The sequence below is a fragment of the Notolabrus celidotus genome, chromosome 5, assembly GCF_009762535.1.
Source record: "Notolabrus celidotus isolate fNotCel1 chromosome 5, fNotCel1.pri, whole genome shotgun sequence".
Classification (NCBI taxonomy): Eukaryota; Metazoa; Chordata; class Actinopteri; order Labriformes; family Labridae; genus Notolabrus; species Notolabrus celidotus.
Genome location: NC_048276.1, coordinates 8,802,535 through 8,821,286, shown reverse-complemented (window position 1 = coordinate 8,821,286; position 18,752 = coordinate 8,802,535). Strand labels below are relative to the sequence as shown.

Here is an 18,752-nt window from a genome sequence, read left to right as displayed (position 1 = left end):
TAGATAGATCTATCTATCTATCTATCTATCTATCTATCTATCTATCTATCTATCCATCTATCCATCCATCCATCCATCCATCCATCCATCCATCCATCCATCCATCCATCCATCAATAATCCATCTATCTATCTATCCATCGATAATCCATCTATCTATCTATCCATCCATCCATCCATCCATCCATCCATTCATCCATCCATGGATAATCCATCTATCTATCTATCCATCGATAATCCATCCATCCATCTATCTATCTATCTATCTATCTATCTATCTATCTATCTATCTATCTATCTATCTATCTATCTATCTATCTATCTATCTATCTATCTATCTATCCATCCATCCATCCATCCATCCATCCATCCATCCATCCATCCATCCATCCATCCATCCATCCGTCTATCCGTCTATCCGTCTATCCATTCGTCTATCCATTCGTCTATCCATCCGTCTATCCATCCGTCTATTCATCCGTTTATTCATCCGTCTAATCATCCGTCTATCCATCCGTTTATTCATTCGTCTATCCATTCGTCTATCCATCCGTCTATACATCCGTCTATTCATCCGTCTATTCATCCGTCTATCCATCCGTCTATCCATTTGTCTATCTGTCTGTCTATCTGTCTATCCATCCATCCGTCTAATCATCCGTCTATCCATCCGTCTATCCGTCTATCCATCCATCTATCCGTCTATTCATCCGTCTATCCATCCGTCTATCCATCCGTCTATCCATCCGTCTATCCGTCCATTCATCCGTCTATCCATTTGTCTATCCGTCCATTCATCTGTCTATTCATCTGTCTATCCATTCGTCTATCCATTCGTCTATCCATCTATCTATCCGTCTATCTATCCATCTATCAATTTATCTATCCGTCTTTTCATCTATCCTTCTTTTTTTCGTCTATCCGTCCATCCACCTACCTACCTATCTTTACATTGCTTGCTCGATATTACAACGGATCTCAATTGATATGACCTTTGATTCCTGATATTTGTAGCTAGTATGGTGGGTTAAAGGGGTGTTGAGTGAAAGATGGACAGAATGTTGTAATACAACTATGTCTATATGCTCATGTTATGTACATGTGATGATGTTAGAATAAAGAAAAACGCCAATAAATCATAAATATCATAATATGACAGAGTTATAAACTTACCGGTCTGGGAACACTTCCTGGTCCAGGGGCTCCTACTGCTACCTGTCCTCGTCCTGAAAGGGTTAAAACACACAGACCACAAACATGAGCATCAAGAAGTTTCAGGTTTTTCTTTACTAAAGGGGGATCTGGTACTGTAATACACCTACTACACTACTACTGTAAACCACCCTCGACCTGTGACAGGAAAAATTCCCAGTGGCTAAACTCATTATCAGTGATGACTCAGTCATTCCTGAGCTGCAGGAGGTCTGGAGGAGAGGCAGGCCTTGTTCTGTGAGCCAACTGTACACCCACACAGCTTGTAAGCACACACCTCATCTTTCACTGCGCTCTGTCTGAAGCCCTTTCAGAGCGCGGTGAACATGTTCCCACGACACTTAGATGTCTGCTTCTGTTTACATTCATCATACCCAAGTCAATCCTGCCAACAACACACACACATACACTAACTTACTGTACTGTGCTGGGACAGAGGGGTTAAGCTAACCTCACACACACACACTCACACACACACATACACCATACAAATTGGCAAGGTGTTGAAAGGCCAAGTTGCTGATAGGCTAAGCAACCCAACCCTACCTGACACCCTGATACCAGCACTGGCTGTACCAGAGCATGAATACATCATTACAGAACCAAAGTACAAGAAAACTACAAACACAACAAGGCTTTTCTAGGGAAACTACAAACTGACATCACTGACTTATATTCCCTTTCCTTCGCTTTATAAAGTGCTATGTTACGGCTACAGTTTGTGACACTCACCTGCAGCAGAATCAGGGCGAGGGAGAGCAGGACTTTTGGGTCCTTTGCAGCACAAAGGAAACCAAACCACATGACTGTTATACACAAAGCGCAACACGGGTTTCAGGAAGCAGCGGATCTTGTAAAATGTACACTTTACAAGGAGCCATAGGAGAAGCGTTATGGTGGTAAAGATGCAGCAGAGCAAAGAAGCCTGGGATGCTGTGAGTGAAAATCTACCTGCATGAGTAGGATTCAAACACTAATCTTAGTTAGGGATGTGTCAATACTTTGCAAGACAGTCAGAAATGGGAGGATTTTAATCAGTGAGATGGTTTATGATGGTTTAAAGCGCAGCTATGTCGGTTGCTGGGTCACTTTGACTCTTCTCTTAAGGCTGAAGAGAGGCGTACAGACGTGACCGAGCAGGTTGAGGATTCATCATGATTGTTTGGCTGTTCACCAAACTGTATCTGCTAACCATTTAGCATTAAGATTGTCATCTTAACTACTCTCTCACTCTCTTTCTACGTGTAGTCCTCGCACAGGTAACAGGGAGACAAAGACAGACAACAGAGCTTATGCTTCTTCAGAGTACGCTCAAGAATTTTCTACTTTTAATCAGTCTCTTAGCTGATTTCATTTTCTCCTATAACTCTATCGATCTAGCAGAGGTACATTTTGTGTCCTTTCAAAATAAGGACATTGATATCAAACCAGGAACTAAAGATTGCTAGGTATAACACCAGACTCCCACCAGATCCATGTCCGGTCTGCGTTTTGCGAGTGCAGAACGGGGCAGGGCCGTGGGACAGCTGGAGTCATCTGACCGAGGTTTTCCCGCAGTAATTACTGAATCAATGATTAATCCTCCTCCTCTCCTCATCCATGTTGTCTTTATGGTCCTCTGAAAACCTCTGACCTGTTGACTCCAGGCCTGGCTCCGCTCATCATGACGGTTTGTTGTTGTAGTTAAAAGAAATACAATCTGGTGATAACAAGGGTGTTTTATTCTGAAAATTAACCAGATGTTTTCATTTTGTTTTGGTGCCTGACTTCCTGTCCCACTCGATCTGCTCTTTTGAGATTTTCTGCAAAAACAGAAGTCTTGCATATCTGACCTGGAGGGCTCCAATGTGCCGGATCAGAGATGCAGCCGGAACGGAACGGAGTGGATCCAGTAGAAGTTAACACATTGACTAGAATAGAAAAGTATCATATTTGGTGTTGTGACGGATCGGAGATGGACTGGACACAGATCTGGTGGAATTTGGCCATTAGGTGTAAATAAAGGCATCACAAATTACAGTTTTAACCTTGTAGTGAAGATAAGTTGACTTTAAGACCATTTTAAGTCTTAAATAATGACTTCTAACTTTTTTATTCACCAGTTATTAAAGCTAATAACAGACTCTCTCTCTCTCTCTTCTCTTCTCAGTGGTTGTTTTAATGAAGATCCTCTTGCAATAGTTCCAGTATTTACTCTACAATCCTCAAACAAATGTTTATAATAACAATAAACCCTCATTAGGAAAATGACTGCCCTCATTCTTTGCTGTTGTTTATGTATTTCTTGTTCCTAAATGGCACAGATGCATTACACTAATAGCCTAATGAGCATTAAAATATTAAATGAGGAAGCACTAAACCATCTAAATTTGCCTGCAGTGGCAAAATAATTGCAGGAATGCATGAAGTCTCTCCAAGCCCAGAACTTCCTCTTCATTTTGCATTCCCTGCCTATTTCACATCAACAAGCAAGAATATTATTCTCTAACAACAAGCGACAAAACACATCTCTCCTACTCACATTAACTATAGTGAGAAGGCCTCCAATGATGCAGAACGTGACGCATCATTGTCAAAGGAGCATCAATAAGATTGATGATTGGGTGTTAATTAAACTACTGGGATCATCTGATGATGTTAGAAGACAAACCGACAGTTACCTTCACTGCCTCTCCTACCGAGCAGTGGGCTGGGACAAATCCCACAGTCTTAGATCCAAAGAAAGGAAACAGTATTTTCAAAATAAAGCATGTCAGGGGAAAAATGCACAGTAGGTTAGAAGTAAGGGGTTTCATCTGTAGGGTTGAAAATACGGAATGCCCTTTAAACAACCCGTACAAGTTAAACATTCCTCATAGATATAAATATTGCTGCTAGGCGAGCCACATTTTCTCTATGAACCTCACATTACATGGGGTGATAACGTGATGCACAAGCAGCACGCTACATTTTGAGCTTTTCACTATCACAAACTAATTCTAGGCGCTGTTTTCCTAAAATTAAGCAGCTACCACAGGCATCTAATTAAATCAGAAATCTCTCTCTAAACACAAAGGCTACAACAAGCTGAAAAATATGAAGTTGCACAAGCAGTGACTCTGGAGCGTGCCATCGTGCAACATAATTGCCATTGTTTTTGCAATTGCCTCAACTGAGCTGAGCATAGGAGCTAATGAGGCAGCTTACTGAGTCAGCCCTAATGCAATGTCATTCTCTAGGCCAACACTTTAAAGGCTTCAGCGATGTAAGCACAAAACACACATTTCTACAGCCATCACTTTACCTGCTGATTCCCTTCTAACTGTGAGGGGGCTCATGCCTCCTTCAGAAGTGAAGAGAAGCATTGGGACAAAGGTGAGAGTGTTAAGTATCTCCTGCTATACCACCTATGTTACCCGTGTATTGAAGGGGGTTAGTTCTTTTTTTTAACAGGCTGTCTGGATGTCACTTTTACCTGATGGTGGTGGTGGGCGTTGAGGGGGTGCTGGTCTGGCTGGAGGAGCGTTGGGACGAGGGGGAGGCAGGCGTTTGGGCTCCAGGTTTAGAGATGTTGGGGCCCCGGGCTGGAAGTCAACAGGAGGTCCTAGGAGGAAACAATAAAGACGGTTACAAACAAACAGGAAGTGGTTAAACTGAGGTGGCCTGGTTTATACTTCTGTGTTGACCCTACGCAGCTGTGGCCAACGCGGACGTGAGAACTACATACTCCACTAAAATGCTTGAGGGCAGTGTGGTCTCTGATATTTGGGTCGCCTGTTTCCGGGCTCACTATGTTCTCTGTTCACTTTTTAGAGCTGATACTGATGCTGTTTATCATACAGTAATTATTACAGGGAAGAGTAGAGAGGAGACGTCGAAGGAGATGCAATGAATGGCTGATGTGTGGCGATTCAGGAAGTGCTGTAAATGCAGGAATTACAATGTCGTTCAGCTGACCAATCACAGGGCTTCAAATCAAATCAAGCTTTATTGTCATTTTGTTCATACCAGTGTAAAAACAAAATGAAAGAGCGTTTCCAGGAGATCATAAGTTCAATATAGTAATAAAAAATATTGCACTAAAAATACAGCAATAAAAATATATTGCGTTCTGTGTTGATTCAATGCCTCGTTACATTTTGGAGGAGGTGTGTGTTGGCTATGTGCATAAGCCTCTGGGTAGGTACAGGGCTATGACATCTATCCTACGCAGATGTATAAACCAGGCTTAACAATTTCATGAGTATTTCAAATATCTAGTTTTCTTTACTTCATTAGAAATTGCAAAAGAGCCAAAAACAGTGAAAAACGAATTTGTTTATAAGTGACCGTGAGTTCTTCAACGTATTCAAAACAAACAAACAGTTTATATATGTAAACACGTTGGTCAAACATACATCAAGCCTTGTGCCTTGTTTCTGAAAGTCCAACAAACATTGCCTAACACTGTGTCACCTTTAAACTTGTTTTTTGAGCACAGCTGTGATTTACGTTTGACCAAAGAAAGGATAAAAACAACATTGCACACATTTTAATACAACACCATAGAACATGTTTCAAAAGGAAACAAGGGATTTTTTCTTCTTCTATTGGTCACACCACACGCTCTCTAACACCAAACATCAGGTTCTTTATCACACATGACATTGTACCTGAATATCTCCTCTGTGGAGCTGGACTGAACTCTGCTTGGGTTCATTTCAAACAGAACAGAATCACAGTTTACATCTCAGCAGGCATACTCGAGGCTGAGCAGGTGATTGAATGACGCTTTAGTAACCCTGGTTCAAGGTTTGTGTCCTGCGACATGTGATGTAATTACCTTGTGATGGTCGAGGGGGTTGTGCAGATCTGCCAGGCCTGCTGGGAGCTGCAGGTTCGCCGTGGGTGGGGGAGGGACAGGGGCTGCCGCGAGGGGAGGGGAGAGGGGACGATCCAGGGCCAGAGCCTGCTCCAGGCTGCAGGTGCTGGGGAAGAATCTCCTCCACCTCATCATCCACATCACCTGGTGCAGGAGACAAGGAGGCAGGAATAAACCACGCAATTTTATACCGCTCACAGCATCCATCCTTCTCAGGAGAAGGATCAGGATCTCTTGGCTGTTACTCCTTACCTTCCATATCATAGTCATCGTCGCCCATGTCAGTGTCCTCAGCAAGGAGCGTGGAGCTGGCTGAGGTGGGGATGCTTCCACAGATTCTCTCCACGCTCATCTCATCCTCCATATTCTTGATCCAGCCGGGACTCTTCAGACGGATGTCAATCACCTTGCCGAGCACCTGATGAGTGAAGCATGGAGCAGACGTCAGTTATCAGATGTGCAGCTATGTCAAAAAGTGTTACAGACGTATGTAGTGTATTTATATGACAGATATGAGACTCAGATATGACTCACAGAGGAAGCGCTGAGAGACAGAGCAGCCAGAGCAGAGTAACCTTCTAAGAAAGTCACCCACATCTTCTCCTCCACAAACCTGCGTAAACAAGGACACAGTTAATACATTCGTCCAGTCTGAAGGTGATTCATGTCCGTCTGTGTTTGAAACGTCAGACTCGCCTGATGAGGATGACCTCTCCAAAATTAGCAAACTTCTCCAGCAGCTCGTCTATGAGGGGATCGTCGAAGAAGTCGTCCGGGCCGGAGGAGCAGAGCGACACCAGGATCGTGCCGTCTGGAGGTCCCTGCAGGGCGATGACGTCTTTGTAGACCTGGTGCCGAGCCTCTGGGTCCACTTCCAGGATGTCCACGTCTATTATGGACACCACAGGCCTACAGAAAAACAAATGACCTTGCTTAGGATGAGTTTTGAATGAAGCGCAGAACATTGATGTGACATAGAGGGAAATGCAGTACATTATAAGGCGGTAATAAAACACCATATATGATGTGTATTGTTACTTACCTGTGATCTGAGGTCTTCAGCTCAGCCCTGCCGTAATACTTTAGAGTCCCAGAGCTCCAAGGGTGTTCTGGATCATCCTCATTCTCTCCAGATGTGGAAGTTGCCCCTACTACATTCATCTCCTCAGCTGCAGAAAAATTAAAAATATATGTAGGTAATGAGGCTTTCAAGATTAAACAATCCCTTGTTTTTCAGGAGTTAAGACTTATTTGGATTTAATATCAGAACATAGGAAAGCAGCGGGGAAGAAGAATAAGAAGAAGAGTAAGAGTAAGAATAAGAATAAGAAGAAGAATAAGAATAAGAGTAAGAATAAGAATAAGAATAAGAATAAGAATAAGAATAAGAATAAGAATAAGAGTAAGAGTAAGAGTAAGAGTAAGAAGAAGAAGAAGAAGAAGAAGAAGAAGAAGAAGAAGAAGAAGAAGAAGAAGAAGAAGAAGAAATCGAAATCGAAATCTAGGTAGTGGCTTCCCATCCTACCTATTTTGTCAAAGTTCCACTTCCTCCTCTTCCAGAGGATGCGGTCGGTCCAGGCTGGCGTGCGGCATTTCTCGCTGGTGTCGTAATCCTCAGAGAAGAGGTCATACTTGTAGGTGGGAGCAAAATCTAACTTCCCCTCAATGAAGCCTCGGAAAACCTGTAATATAGTTTGGCATCAGTGCAGGCTGTGAAAAGCGAAATTTTTCTGCAAAGTGTTATTTGAAGAGGAAGCAGAAGTTATGATTTCTGCAAACATGCATGTGTGTTGAAGGTCATACCAAACCAGCATTCTTCTGGTCCAACAGCTGGTCTCCTGCCATCAAAGCATCCCAGCTCTGCTGCTTGATCAGGTCCTTTACTTCCTCGTTGGGCAGGCTGATCCGATAGTTGAAGTCTCCGCACCAGAAAATGTAGTCGTGTGAGTACAGCAGACGACCCTGACGTGGACAGGATAGATGTGGTTATGCTTTATTTTATGCATAAATGTGTCAAAACCAGACTATCAAGCACTGTTTCGGTTGTTACCATGGGGAAGCTGAGTCTGCGTGTGATCTCATTGTAGTCATCGTTCCTCTCCTTGACCTGTGACTGTCCAGCAGCAAAGTGGGAGCAGACGAAGGAGATGCTTGTGGTGTGGAACAGCATGCGGATGGCAACACCTCCTTTGTTGCCTGTAGCCCCGCCCATTCCAGTCTTCACAGTATCTACAGCTACATCCCTAGAAAACAACAAAAGGCAGGACTACATTAAACACCATGCTACTTGTAAAACCTGGAATAATTTGTCAAGCATGTACACTTCATACCTGATAAAGGGCGCGTGCTGTGGGCGGATAAAAACAAACAGGCACACTCCCACCAGCTGCTCTGAAGCAAGCAGCACATACTTGTGATCCCGGGATATGTTTTTTTGCAGCTCGGCCGCCCAAAGTTTCTGGTTTGTGGTGCTGAGAAGAAAACGAAAACAAAAAAACCACAGTTATGACAAAGACGAGTAAACGACTCAACTCTTATCTACAAGAGCTCACAGTGCTCTATTACCCCTCTAGAACAATAGTATGGGAGGTTGAGCCTTCAGTTATCAGGTTCCTCTCCTTTGGAATCATCTACCAGTCAGGGTCTGGGAGGCAGACACCCTCTCTACTTTTAATAGTAGGCTTAAAATGTTCCTTTTTGATAAAGCTTACAGTTAGAGCTGGCTCAGGTTTGGACCAGCTCTTAGTTATGCTGCTATAGGCTTAGACTGCCGGGGGAACTGACACACTGGGATCCCCTCCCTCCCCTTATCACTCACTTTAACTCTTCCTGTCCCATTAAAGTTACTAACCATAGACCTTTCTGGAGTCTCTGAGCTCCCTTGTCTCATAGGTTCCTCTGAGTCACTGCCATAGACGTAGGCAGACTCCAGCTGCTACAGGTAATACTATCGGTCTCATCACTATCATCATCTCTCTCCTCCTCTCCTCTATCCCTCTTTCCAACCCCAACTCAGTCTCAGCAGATGTGTGTCTAACATGAGTCTGGTCCTGCTGGAGGTTTCTGCCTGTTAAAGGAAGTTTGTCCTTGCAGCTGTAACTTGCTAAATGCTGCAAAGTGCTCTGCTCATGGTGGATTAAGATGAGATCAGACTGAGTCCTGTCTGTAAGATGGGACTGGATCTTATCTAGTCTTGATGTTGGGTCTTTGTTAATAATTTAACATAGAGTACAGTCTAGACCGGCTCTGTTTGTAAAAGCATCTTGAGATAACGTTTGTTGTGATTTGGCGCAACATAAATAAAGATTGATGGATTGATTGAACACAAGCTAAAACAAGCTAAAGTGCATCAGAGGGAACTTTGTTAACAAATCCTCTTTGTTACTATTGAAGACACCCGACTGAAAGATTTGGTATGTGGATGAGTGATATAAGCCAGATCAGATTAATTATAACTACCTCAAGAGAAAAATTTGAATCTGAAAAGAAATCTTGGTCACCCCTAAAATGTCTCAGAGGGGGTCCATTATCTTAGGTAGAACACCTGCTCATACCTGGCACTGACAATGTTTCCAGCATTCAGTTCAACCATTTCTTCAAAGCCGATGGCAAAGACATCGATGGGGTTGGCTTTGGTGTCTGAGGAGAGAAATTAGACAGACAACAGAAGTGTTACTGTAACTGGAGTATAATTTAAACCTTAATAAGACTTTATTTTAGTTTCTTTATTTTATTCTAATGTTTTTCTTGAGGAACAGCTACCTCAAATTCTGATCTTCCCTTTTAATTCTCAGCATACAAGCATCAAGATAATATTTACTGCGAGCAAATGGAGATAAATAAACACACCTTGAAACTCAGGATGCCCTGCTTTCTTTGGAGCATCCAACAGCCAGTCATTGAGAGTCTGGTTGCGGAAAGCAATGCTTCGAAACTGTTTACCCCCGTTGACGTTCCAGGTGCCCACACACACTCGGATCTGCTTGGGCTTTGTGTATTTTTGGTAGTTCTGACACATTCCCAGTAAAACCCTTGGGGAAGCTGTAGATGTGTGGAGAGCGGGGTTAGAGTGTGAAATGGTATGCATGTGAGTATGTGTATGTTTTTGCAGGAAAGGCGGCATTCAGGAAATGGGGAAAGGATTAAAAAAAATACAACAAAATGGGAAACGTTCAAATACACCAGAGGAGGATGGAAACAATGTTCTATAACATGAGGCATGGGAGGAAGGAAACACACTAGAACTGCTGCTAAAATACAGATAACATTTACATAAACAACCTTGGTAATGGTTCATGTCTGTCTGTAACTTTCCTCTCAGAGTGAGGCCAAATCTCATTGCAAAATTGCTTTCAATCACTCTTTCAAAATCCTGGTGTTACGCAACAGGCAGAGGATAAAACCACTACCAGCATTGGATTACAAATGAATGAAAGATGCAGCAAACACAACGGATAGGACAACTGTGTGACAGGATGAAAAGACCCGTCCACTGGGGGGGCAGTTGGTCAGTTACTATACCTGATTGTAATACCGGCTCAGTGACTAAGATTGTGCGCAAGAGCAGCAGGGAGAGAGAGGGAGAGAAGGGCGGGGTTAACCAGTGCTTTGACAGATAATGCCAGAAGAGCAGTAGGTCAGCATTAATCTAACTGGGGCTGCGAGCTGACACACAGAGATTACACTTCCCACTTGACACAGAGTAGAGGACAAACCCTGCCATTGTGAAGATTAGCTGATGGCTAACAAAGCTACAACAGCTGCTGGTTAAAACTCATCAAATCTCAAACAATTCAAAGGAAACAAGGAAATAGTATTTGTAGTATTGCAAAAGTAGACAGGAGCATTTGCAGTTGTAAGCATATTTGTGAGTAGATTTTAAACAAGATGCAATCTGATGATTCAGTAACCTTGAGTGTTATATAATCTAAGTTGTGATGAATTACCGTAAAGACTAGATGTGGTGAGCAAGGCCCGAGCTTTGTCTGCCAGGTCACTGTTGAGCGTGGAGCCCAACCTCAGGATGTCGATGGCCTCCTGCTTAGAGCTGTCGAAGAAGTTGTTCTGGATGGTTCTAGTCACAGAACGGGCTCCGTCTTTTAGCTTTCCCGCCTACACACACACACACAAATAAATGCACACAATTAGATAGGGCCTTCTTTATTTTATATAAGCCCAATCTTCATTTGGTGTAAAAAATTTAAAAAAAAAGGCAGTTTCCAACTGCAACCATAGAAGAAAAGAAAAGGAGGAACACATCAGAGAAGTTGAGTAAAATAAGACTGTTCAACAGACCATAAAGGATCAAAACGGCTTCACAAGGTGCAAGATTTCCATAAAGGGTGTGTAATGATATAAAATTTAATGTGAATTGGATCAATTACTCCAGGCATATCCAATCAGAAATCAGATATAATTTGGGCCAGACAATGATCACTCAACAAACAAGGACTGTTGCATTTTTGGTCCTCATCTCTTGGTTTCAGATCAGAAGGGATCCCTGTGGAGCTTTTGAGAGTTGCCAGGTCGAGACAGAATCCATGAAATAAAGTTGTTTTTAAAAGGAGGTCCTACCCTACCCATCCCATCCCATCCTCCATCATAATCATCATCACCATTATCATCATCATTTCTACCCACAAGACACTTGAAATAAAAAAAAAATACCCCAAAAAAGACCCACGGCTCAAAAACAACATGGACTGGCTCGTTCACTTACCACAGAGGGAGAGAGATCCAGAGGACAGCGGAAAGAGATAGCACACGAGAGTTAAGAAACAGAAGCACACAGCTCTACAAACAGAGATGGTGGACTCTGTCACTGCATGCACAAAGCACAGTCCACTACCATGGTTTAAAATAACACACTTAGTATGGGGCTTCAGGCCTTTACTGCACAGTGGTGGCCATTTCTTTTTTGTTGCTGTAATAGTTTTCCCTTCTTTCATTTTACATATACTTCATTAAAAAGGTGATTTTTTGGGGGTTGAATGTCTTCCAAGCTTAAAGATCAATATTTTTTCAACATTTCAGGCCATTTTTGGTTCATGATGAAAATATATTTGTACAGTTGTGATGTTAAACTTTAAACAATCTCACTTCATGTGCTGTTTGATGCGATTACTCGTTGTTATCCGACATGTGAGGCAAACCCGTCCAACCTGCTTCAAATTAAAGGTTCGCCTCTGTGGTTAAACTAAATTAATGTGTTTGCATTGTAAGTCTATTGTGTACCTTGGCTTTGCCATCCAGGGCACCTGTGCCCGCATAGATCTTGCTGACGGAGTCTCCGTTGGCAGACCACATAGTCCTAAAAACCTCCTGGAACCTGGCCACCAGCTGAGGTTTCTCTGTCAGGCCCATTTCCTCGAGCTGTTTTGGCAGCATCTGGTGCAGCGAGGGACAGAGGGTCAGATTAAAGCCTAATCCCTTTTAAACAATAGATAAAATCGCTATTTCAGAGACAAAAAAGGGCATGCAGCAGACTGTGGCAGACTCGTACCTCAAGGGCAAAAAAGGCCTGCACACTGTTGGTTCTGTCCAGACAGTCCAGACAGTTTGTCCTGATGGTCCCACCCTGAGTCCTACAATGACAGGTTACAATGTTCAGATACAATAACACACCTGACATTTCACACAACTCTGTTCATGTTTATTGTGTCTTACCTTGTGATGCCGGTCTCTCCCGAGTAGTAGAAGAAGCCACACTCCTCGATGAACTTGCTGAGGTAAGGTTTGAGGACACTGTGAAGCTTGTCGGCCTTACCTCCCCTCACATTTGCGTGGTAGTCAAAGTTCACCATTTTCACGAATGATGCGTGCTCTGAGGCCTTCAAGTGACTCTGAAAATGACAGAGAGAAGGAGACGAATTATTCCCACAGGTTCAAACTGAATGCAGAAAATTAGAATACATACATAGCATTGATTTAGACCAATTTAAAGGGATAGTTCAGTATTTTTGAAGTGGGGTTTTATGAGTCACATGTCACTACTAGTGACAATTGAAGATGGTCAGCTTGGCCCCTTTAATGAGAAACTGCCCTTTAATGCCGGGAGGAACAGCACGCAAGCTAGGCTACAGTTTTCTGCAGATGGGGCCAAGTCTGCCATGTAATTAAGCTCATTTTGAGAGACTCTGACCCAAGCACTCGACTCGGTTTAGATGTACACTCTACTTCGAATTTGTTTTTGCACTATTTATGGACACAACACCAACGTAATCTGCTGCTGCAGCACACTGATCAGCTGTTCGGGTCTATTTCTTTGTTATTATGAAATTGTTGTATTTTATCAAATGCAAAAAATCAACAACAGCAATATAGCACCTCTATTATTTATCGGCCATCAGCTGATCTGCTCTTTAATTTTTGGCATTTGCAGTTGGAAAACCGATATCAGTTCACCACTAATTGTAATCTGTGAAAGCAGCAAAAGGCAGCTTACAATTTTATCCAATTTACTTACTCTAAATAGAAAGTACATTCAAAGTACCTTCTGTAAAGTGTCATATCAAGATACAGTAACAATAATAATAATTCATGTTATTTATAGGTGCCTTTCTGGACACCCAAGGTCACCTTGCAACATAGCAATAATAAAAGCAACACTCAACTGTAAAGAAAATACATACATTAGAATAAAGATACAATACTGGAAAGATGAAATGGGAGGGGAAGTCATTCCAGTCCCAGGGAGACTGATTAGAGTGCGTAACCTTGGAGGAAAAGGTGAGTTTTTAGGCGGGATTTGAAGGTGGTGGGAGATGTGGAATTTTGTACGTCCAGGGAGAGAGAGTTCCAGAGGCGGGGGCCGAGTGGCTGAAGGCTCTTGACCCCATGGTGGTTAAGCGAGCAGGTGGGAGGCTGAGTTGGATGGAAGGGGAGGACCTGAGACTACGGGTGGGAATTTTAGTATGGAGGAGGTCAATGAGGTACTGAGGAGCTAAGTTGTTGATGGCCTTGTAGGTGAGGAACAGAATCTTGAAAATGAGTAAATAGCACAAGAAGGAATTCTCTACTGTTACTCCTGTGTCGGGTTAACTAACAGAAAGAAACCATGTACCTTCTGCCAGCGTCTTTCAACATTGCCTGTTTTGTAGGGAGCAGCAGATACATTCCTTTCAGTGCATTGTTACAGTGTTAAGACACATAATGGTTCCTCTTACTTGGAATGCTTTGCTGAGCATGTGTTCTCCTTCCTTACTCCCAAGCAGGTTGATGATCACCTGTTTTCCATACAACCTCCGCAGCGCTGTGAAGTGTCTGGAAAACACATGAACACACATAATAAGCATTGTGAAGCTCCAAAAAAATGACATAACTGGTTAAATAACAGCATTCATCCCAACATACTGAAGTCTAAACGCTTGTTACCAACGCTTAAGCTGTATAATTTCACACATTTGTGAGACCTGTCAGCATATTTCGACACCTGCTGGGCCAACATTCACAGAGACACGAAACAGAAAGCCATGAGTAACTGACTGACATGTCTATTCTGCATTCTTAAGTCAAACTGCTTGCTAACACAGTCTAGGTTCAATCCAGTTCTACCAGTTTGATGTACAGTATATCTCCATCTCCCTGCACCAAACTAGCAGAGGTAGACTGATCCTTGTGTTCACACTGAGACAGTTTCTCAGGTGAGGAATATGTTTCTCTGAAGTTTTAGAAACTAGAGAGACAAAGTGAGGACAGTGCCAAGACAATATATTAAAATAACCTCAGGGCCTCTAGAGCAAAGGTTATTAAATTGTAAAAATGGACAGAATGGAGGCATCATCCAGCAGTCTGTTTATAAAAAGAGGCCTTGTTCTATCTAAGGAATTCCAACAGAGATATATTACCCTGCCACCGCAAAAAAGAAATGCGTACTACAAAGGGATGAGCTGTGAGATCTGGTCCAGACAGATACTGAGAAAGACAAGTTGTGTTGCCAACTGTTAGTGTGAAGAAATGAGTGACTCATCAAAAAGTACAAATGGTGTACCATCTGATAAGCTTTGTCTTTGCATGTTCAGGATACCACTGATCAGAGTCCTCTGTCTAAATACCAAGATGTCTGGTGTAAAGCTCCACATGGTCCTCATTGTTTACCTGCAACATGTTGTGTTGAACTGAGAAACAGTGTAACAATGACAACAGGACAGCTACAGAAGGATCATCTTTTTTCCCAGATGGCCCAACAATCCATGACAGAAGTGTTTTTCAGTAAATCTGATTAAGTGTTACTCAGATGCTGACTCTCATTCTCTAGTATGTCAACCAAAGATGAAAATTAGAGGATTAATTTGAAGGCTTGAAACCGGCTCCAAACTCCTGAGATTTGTGGATATGATTTGCTGAAGCTGAAGTAACATCTCGTCACACTCTGGTACAGGTAAACGAATCATGTCTACAAATATTTCTAAAATATTTTTGTTAGATATGAGTTCAGAGAGCTTATAATAAGAGTCCCTGTAGTGCAGAAACTCACTTTAGCTGTGAGGGGCAAGATGAACAAAGAGGAAGTGGAGGAAAGTCTCTGTGCAGGGGTAAGATCTGTGGTGAAGGTGTTACATCTCTTTGCCACTGGTGGAGTGACTGGTGGAGTCACCAGCATTTAGGTATGCAAAATACATGATGTAATTTGATATCATATTATATATTAATGTGCTTCTGTTCTGTTTTCCTTTTATTTATTCATACAGTCTTGGTTTGTAATTATCCTTATTGATCTATGATAAGGAAGAGGACTTAATGTTTAACAAAGGACAAAAGAAAAAATCAATGTGTCAGTTAATGGTTCACTTTTGAGAGCCTGGCCTGGTTTGCATAATTTTCCCGGAACCTCAGCCCACGGTCAAAACACAGACAACAATGGGGCCTCAGGAACTATGTAGTTCCTGAAAGAGAAGTTCTGGGGGGCTAAAAGTCCCCTTAACTTCTGGCCAAAATGCACCTTAATGTCCCAATAATAAAGGCAGACTAACTTTTGGTCTTGTAATATTTTTTTTTTTTTGCCTTTTTTTATTGGATAGGATAGCTGAAGATAGACAGGAAATGTGGGGAGTGGAGAGCGGGGGAAGACGTGCAGGAAATGGTCGACTGGCCGGGAATCGAACCGGCAACCCCTGCGACGAGGACTGTAGCCTCTGTATGTGGGGCGCTTAGACCGCTAGGCCACCAGCGCCCCGGTCTTGTAATATTTAATGTTTTATTACTCTCCAAGTATAATGGAATAGGAATCAGGAGTCGATAAGAACCCAAATCCATAAGTGGAATCAGACTGGAATTGATACAATTTAAAATGTACCCAACCCTACTAATTTGTCAAGGTTGGACTTTAAGGCTGCGATATGAGATAAATTAGTTTTATTTAAGTAGACGAATGTGCAAGATACATGTACAAATCGATCAAATCACTGCATATGTATACATTAAACCATGTTTAGCATCAGTGTGATAGGTTCTTAACTTGTGAATTAGAATTGTGTTGCACTAATCTCTTTTAAAGTTGTATTTTTGGGGCATTTTTGCCTTTATTTGATAGGAAAGCTGAAGAGAGACATGGAATGTGGGGAGTAGAGAGTGGGGGGAGATATGCAGCAAATAGTCGAGGCCGGGAGTTGAACCTGCGACCTCTGCAACAAGAATTACAGCCTCTGTAAATGAGGCACACGCTTAAACTGCCAGGGTATTAGCGCCCCCAATGTTACACTTATTCAAACAAATGTGATTCAGCTTTTATAAAACTGTGATTCGACAGTGGAAGGCACATATTTGTCACTGGCAGTGTTTCCTCTACAAGTTATTGCCTGTTTAAAGAAGATGAGTGATGTAATACACTGAAATAGAGCTGTTTTATTAGCTGTTATGGAGGAACTTTAAAGGACAGAGATACAGAGAGTGATAGAATGGTATCTGCATCTGTTAATAAATTAGGATTTTTAGAACCTTTAATTTTTCTTTTAAGTTATATTTTTGGGCATTTTAGCCTTTATTTGGTAAGACAGCTGAAGAGAGACAGGAAGGCCGGGATTTGGACTATAGCCTCTGTATATGAGGCATGCTCTTAAACCTCTAGGCCAACGGCGCCCCAGAATCTTTCATTTGTTTTTAATTATAATGAACACTGTGAAATAATTTCAATTCTAAAAGATGTGTACATAATCAAGAAGGACTTTCACTGTCTGTCATGGATGTACAACACAGGTTATTAAGGTCGACAGTTAATCAAGAGGAGCTAATGTGTCCTTCCTGTACCCTGCAATAAACCTGCCTCTGAGGACACACTCCAATTAACATCTCTACTCTGTGACTCTGCAGAGCGTTCCCCTACCGTGGTTCTGCAGGAGGCATAATATTATTGTGTCTCCTAGCTCCTCAGAGGACTAGTAATCTGTTTTAGGCCACATAAAGCAGCTGGAAACTGGTACATGCTCCAACAGAAAAACCCTGTGAGTACACACGGGGCGGCACAGAGCATTTTCATTACCTTTCGAACGCTGGTGCATTTGCTTCAAATCCTCTTGAGAGTTTGACCCGATGGGAGCCGACCTGCGGAGAGGAGACAGCAAGACAAGACGAAAAAAAAAAAGAAAAAGACACTAGTAACAGTTCTTTACTTCAAATCAAACCTCTAAGAAAGGAAAGTTGTGCAGACACACACGTTGAAGATGACCAGAAAAACCTGGCGGGGAAGAATGAAGTTTGGACGGAGAGATCAGAAAATGTTCGAAGAATTTAAAGAGGCAAAAACGCCAGAGGATGACAGCAACACAGGGGCAGCATGTTTGAACAGAGACAAGACACTGAGCAGTAGAGAGAGATCATGTTGTCTCTTCAGTCCATTGTGTGACCTTTCAGAAGACTCCCTGACCCTTATATTCCCTTTCCTATGTCTTAAGTAAACTGGCACCGCCTGACTCACACTGACAGCCTTACAAGGAAGTAAAGGCAGGTTTGACCTTGCATGGCCACACCTTGCTTTGCAGTAAGCTTGCACAGTCACTGTTGCACAGAAATCTACTCAGTCATCACTGCAGGCCCTCACTTGTTCCTGAACACATCACAAAAAAAAAAAAAAACATGCACTGCTTCTCTCATCTCTCTTCTCTCATCTCTCTTCTTTCTGCCTTAAACAGCTCGTCATCAGCTAGAGTGAAAAGAAGATGATCAAATCATCCCTCCTGCAACATTCAGTCTCTTCCTCCTCCTCCTCCTCCTCAGTTGATGTCACAGGCAGCACAAACTCAATCTGGATCTGAAGCGATCATTCATTTGGACTGCTATATTTACTGGAGTCAGTTGCATGAGCAGCAAGACATTTTACTCCATGCTGCTGCCATTTTGTCACTCGTCCCCCTCCTCTCTCTATCTCTGTTGTGCAGGTCTCTGCTATGCATATTTAATAACTTCCTGAGATGGCATCTGAAAGGACTCAGGTTACAGCTGTACACCTCAGACCAAAAACCCCTCCACAACTTAGTGGAACTGAACAGATAGCATCCTGCGACTGGAGTGTGACTGATCCAGGAGACACGGGATGATCACAGAAGTTCCTCTTTGATGATCAGATGTTTGAATGCAGTTTTTCTAGAGTCTTATCTGTGATTGTATTGTTTTATCTTTTACAGCTAATGACTAAATGCAATGCCGACTATTAGCGTCTTATCCAGCAGCGTTTCCTTATCCCTCCTGTTATGTTGCGGGTCAAATTG

At 42.4% G+C, this 18,752-nt stretch overlaps 1 protein-coding gene across 5 annotated transcripts in view; it reads right to left on the bottom strand.

The window, feature by feature from the left end:
• Nucleotides 1-18,752, bottom strand: part of synj1 (synaptojanin 1) — a 32,839-nt gene that overhangs the window by 6,604 nt on the left and 7,483 nt on the right. For 2 of the 5 annotated variants that reach the window (XM_034683849.1, XM_034683850.1), the window contains exons 7-26: nucleotides 17,528-17,589; nucleotides 14,217-14,313; nucleotides 12,718-12,893; nucleotides 12,554-12,635; nucleotides 12,286-12,438; nucleotides 10,998-11,163; nucleotides 10,573-10,596; nucleotides 9,901-10,092; nucleotides 9,606-9,690; nucleotides 8,382-8,522; nucleotides 8,102-8,294; nucleotides 7,855-8,013; nucleotides 7,577-7,733; nucleotides 7,094-7,220; nucleotides 6,748-6,960; nucleotides 6,586-6,664; nucleotides 6,304-6,469; nucleotides 6,013-6,195; nucleotides 4,666-4,794; nucleotides 1,173-1,225 (exon numbers count right to left, since the gene is read on the bottom strand). In XM_034683849.1, coding sequence (XP_034539740.1) covers nucleotides 1,173-1,225; nucleotides 4,666-4,794; nucleotides 6,013-6,195; nucleotides 6,304-6,469; nucleotides 6,586-6,664; nucleotides 6,748-6,960; nucleotides 7,094-7,220; nucleotides 7,577-7,733; nucleotides 7,855-8,013; nucleotides 8,102-8,294; nucleotides 8,382-8,522; nucleotides 9,606-9,690; nucleotides 9,901-10,092; nucleotides 10,573-10,596; nucleotides 10,998-11,163; nucleotides 12,286-12,438; nucleotides 12,554-12,635; nucleotides 12,718-12,893; nucleotides 14,217-14,313; nucleotides 17,528-17,589 — 2,637 coding nt within the window. The remainder of the gene's footprint in view (nucleotides 1-1,172; nucleotides 1,226-4,665; nucleotides 4,795-6,012; nucleotides 6,196-6,303; nucleotides 6,470-6,585; nucleotides 6,665-6,747; nucleotides 6,961-7,093; nucleotides 7,221-7,576; nucleotides 7,734-7,854; nucleotides 8,014-8,101; nucleotides 8,295-8,381; nucleotides 8,523-9,605; nucleotides 9,691-9,900; nucleotides 10,093-10,572; nucleotides 10,597-10,997; nucleotides 11,164-12,285; nucleotides 12,439-12,553; nucleotides 12,636-12,717; nucleotides 12,894-14,216; nucleotides 14,314-17,527; nucleotides 17,590-18,752) is intronic. The other 3 variants (XM_034683851.1, XM_034683853.1, XM_034683854.1) reach the window with 3 other exon arrangements.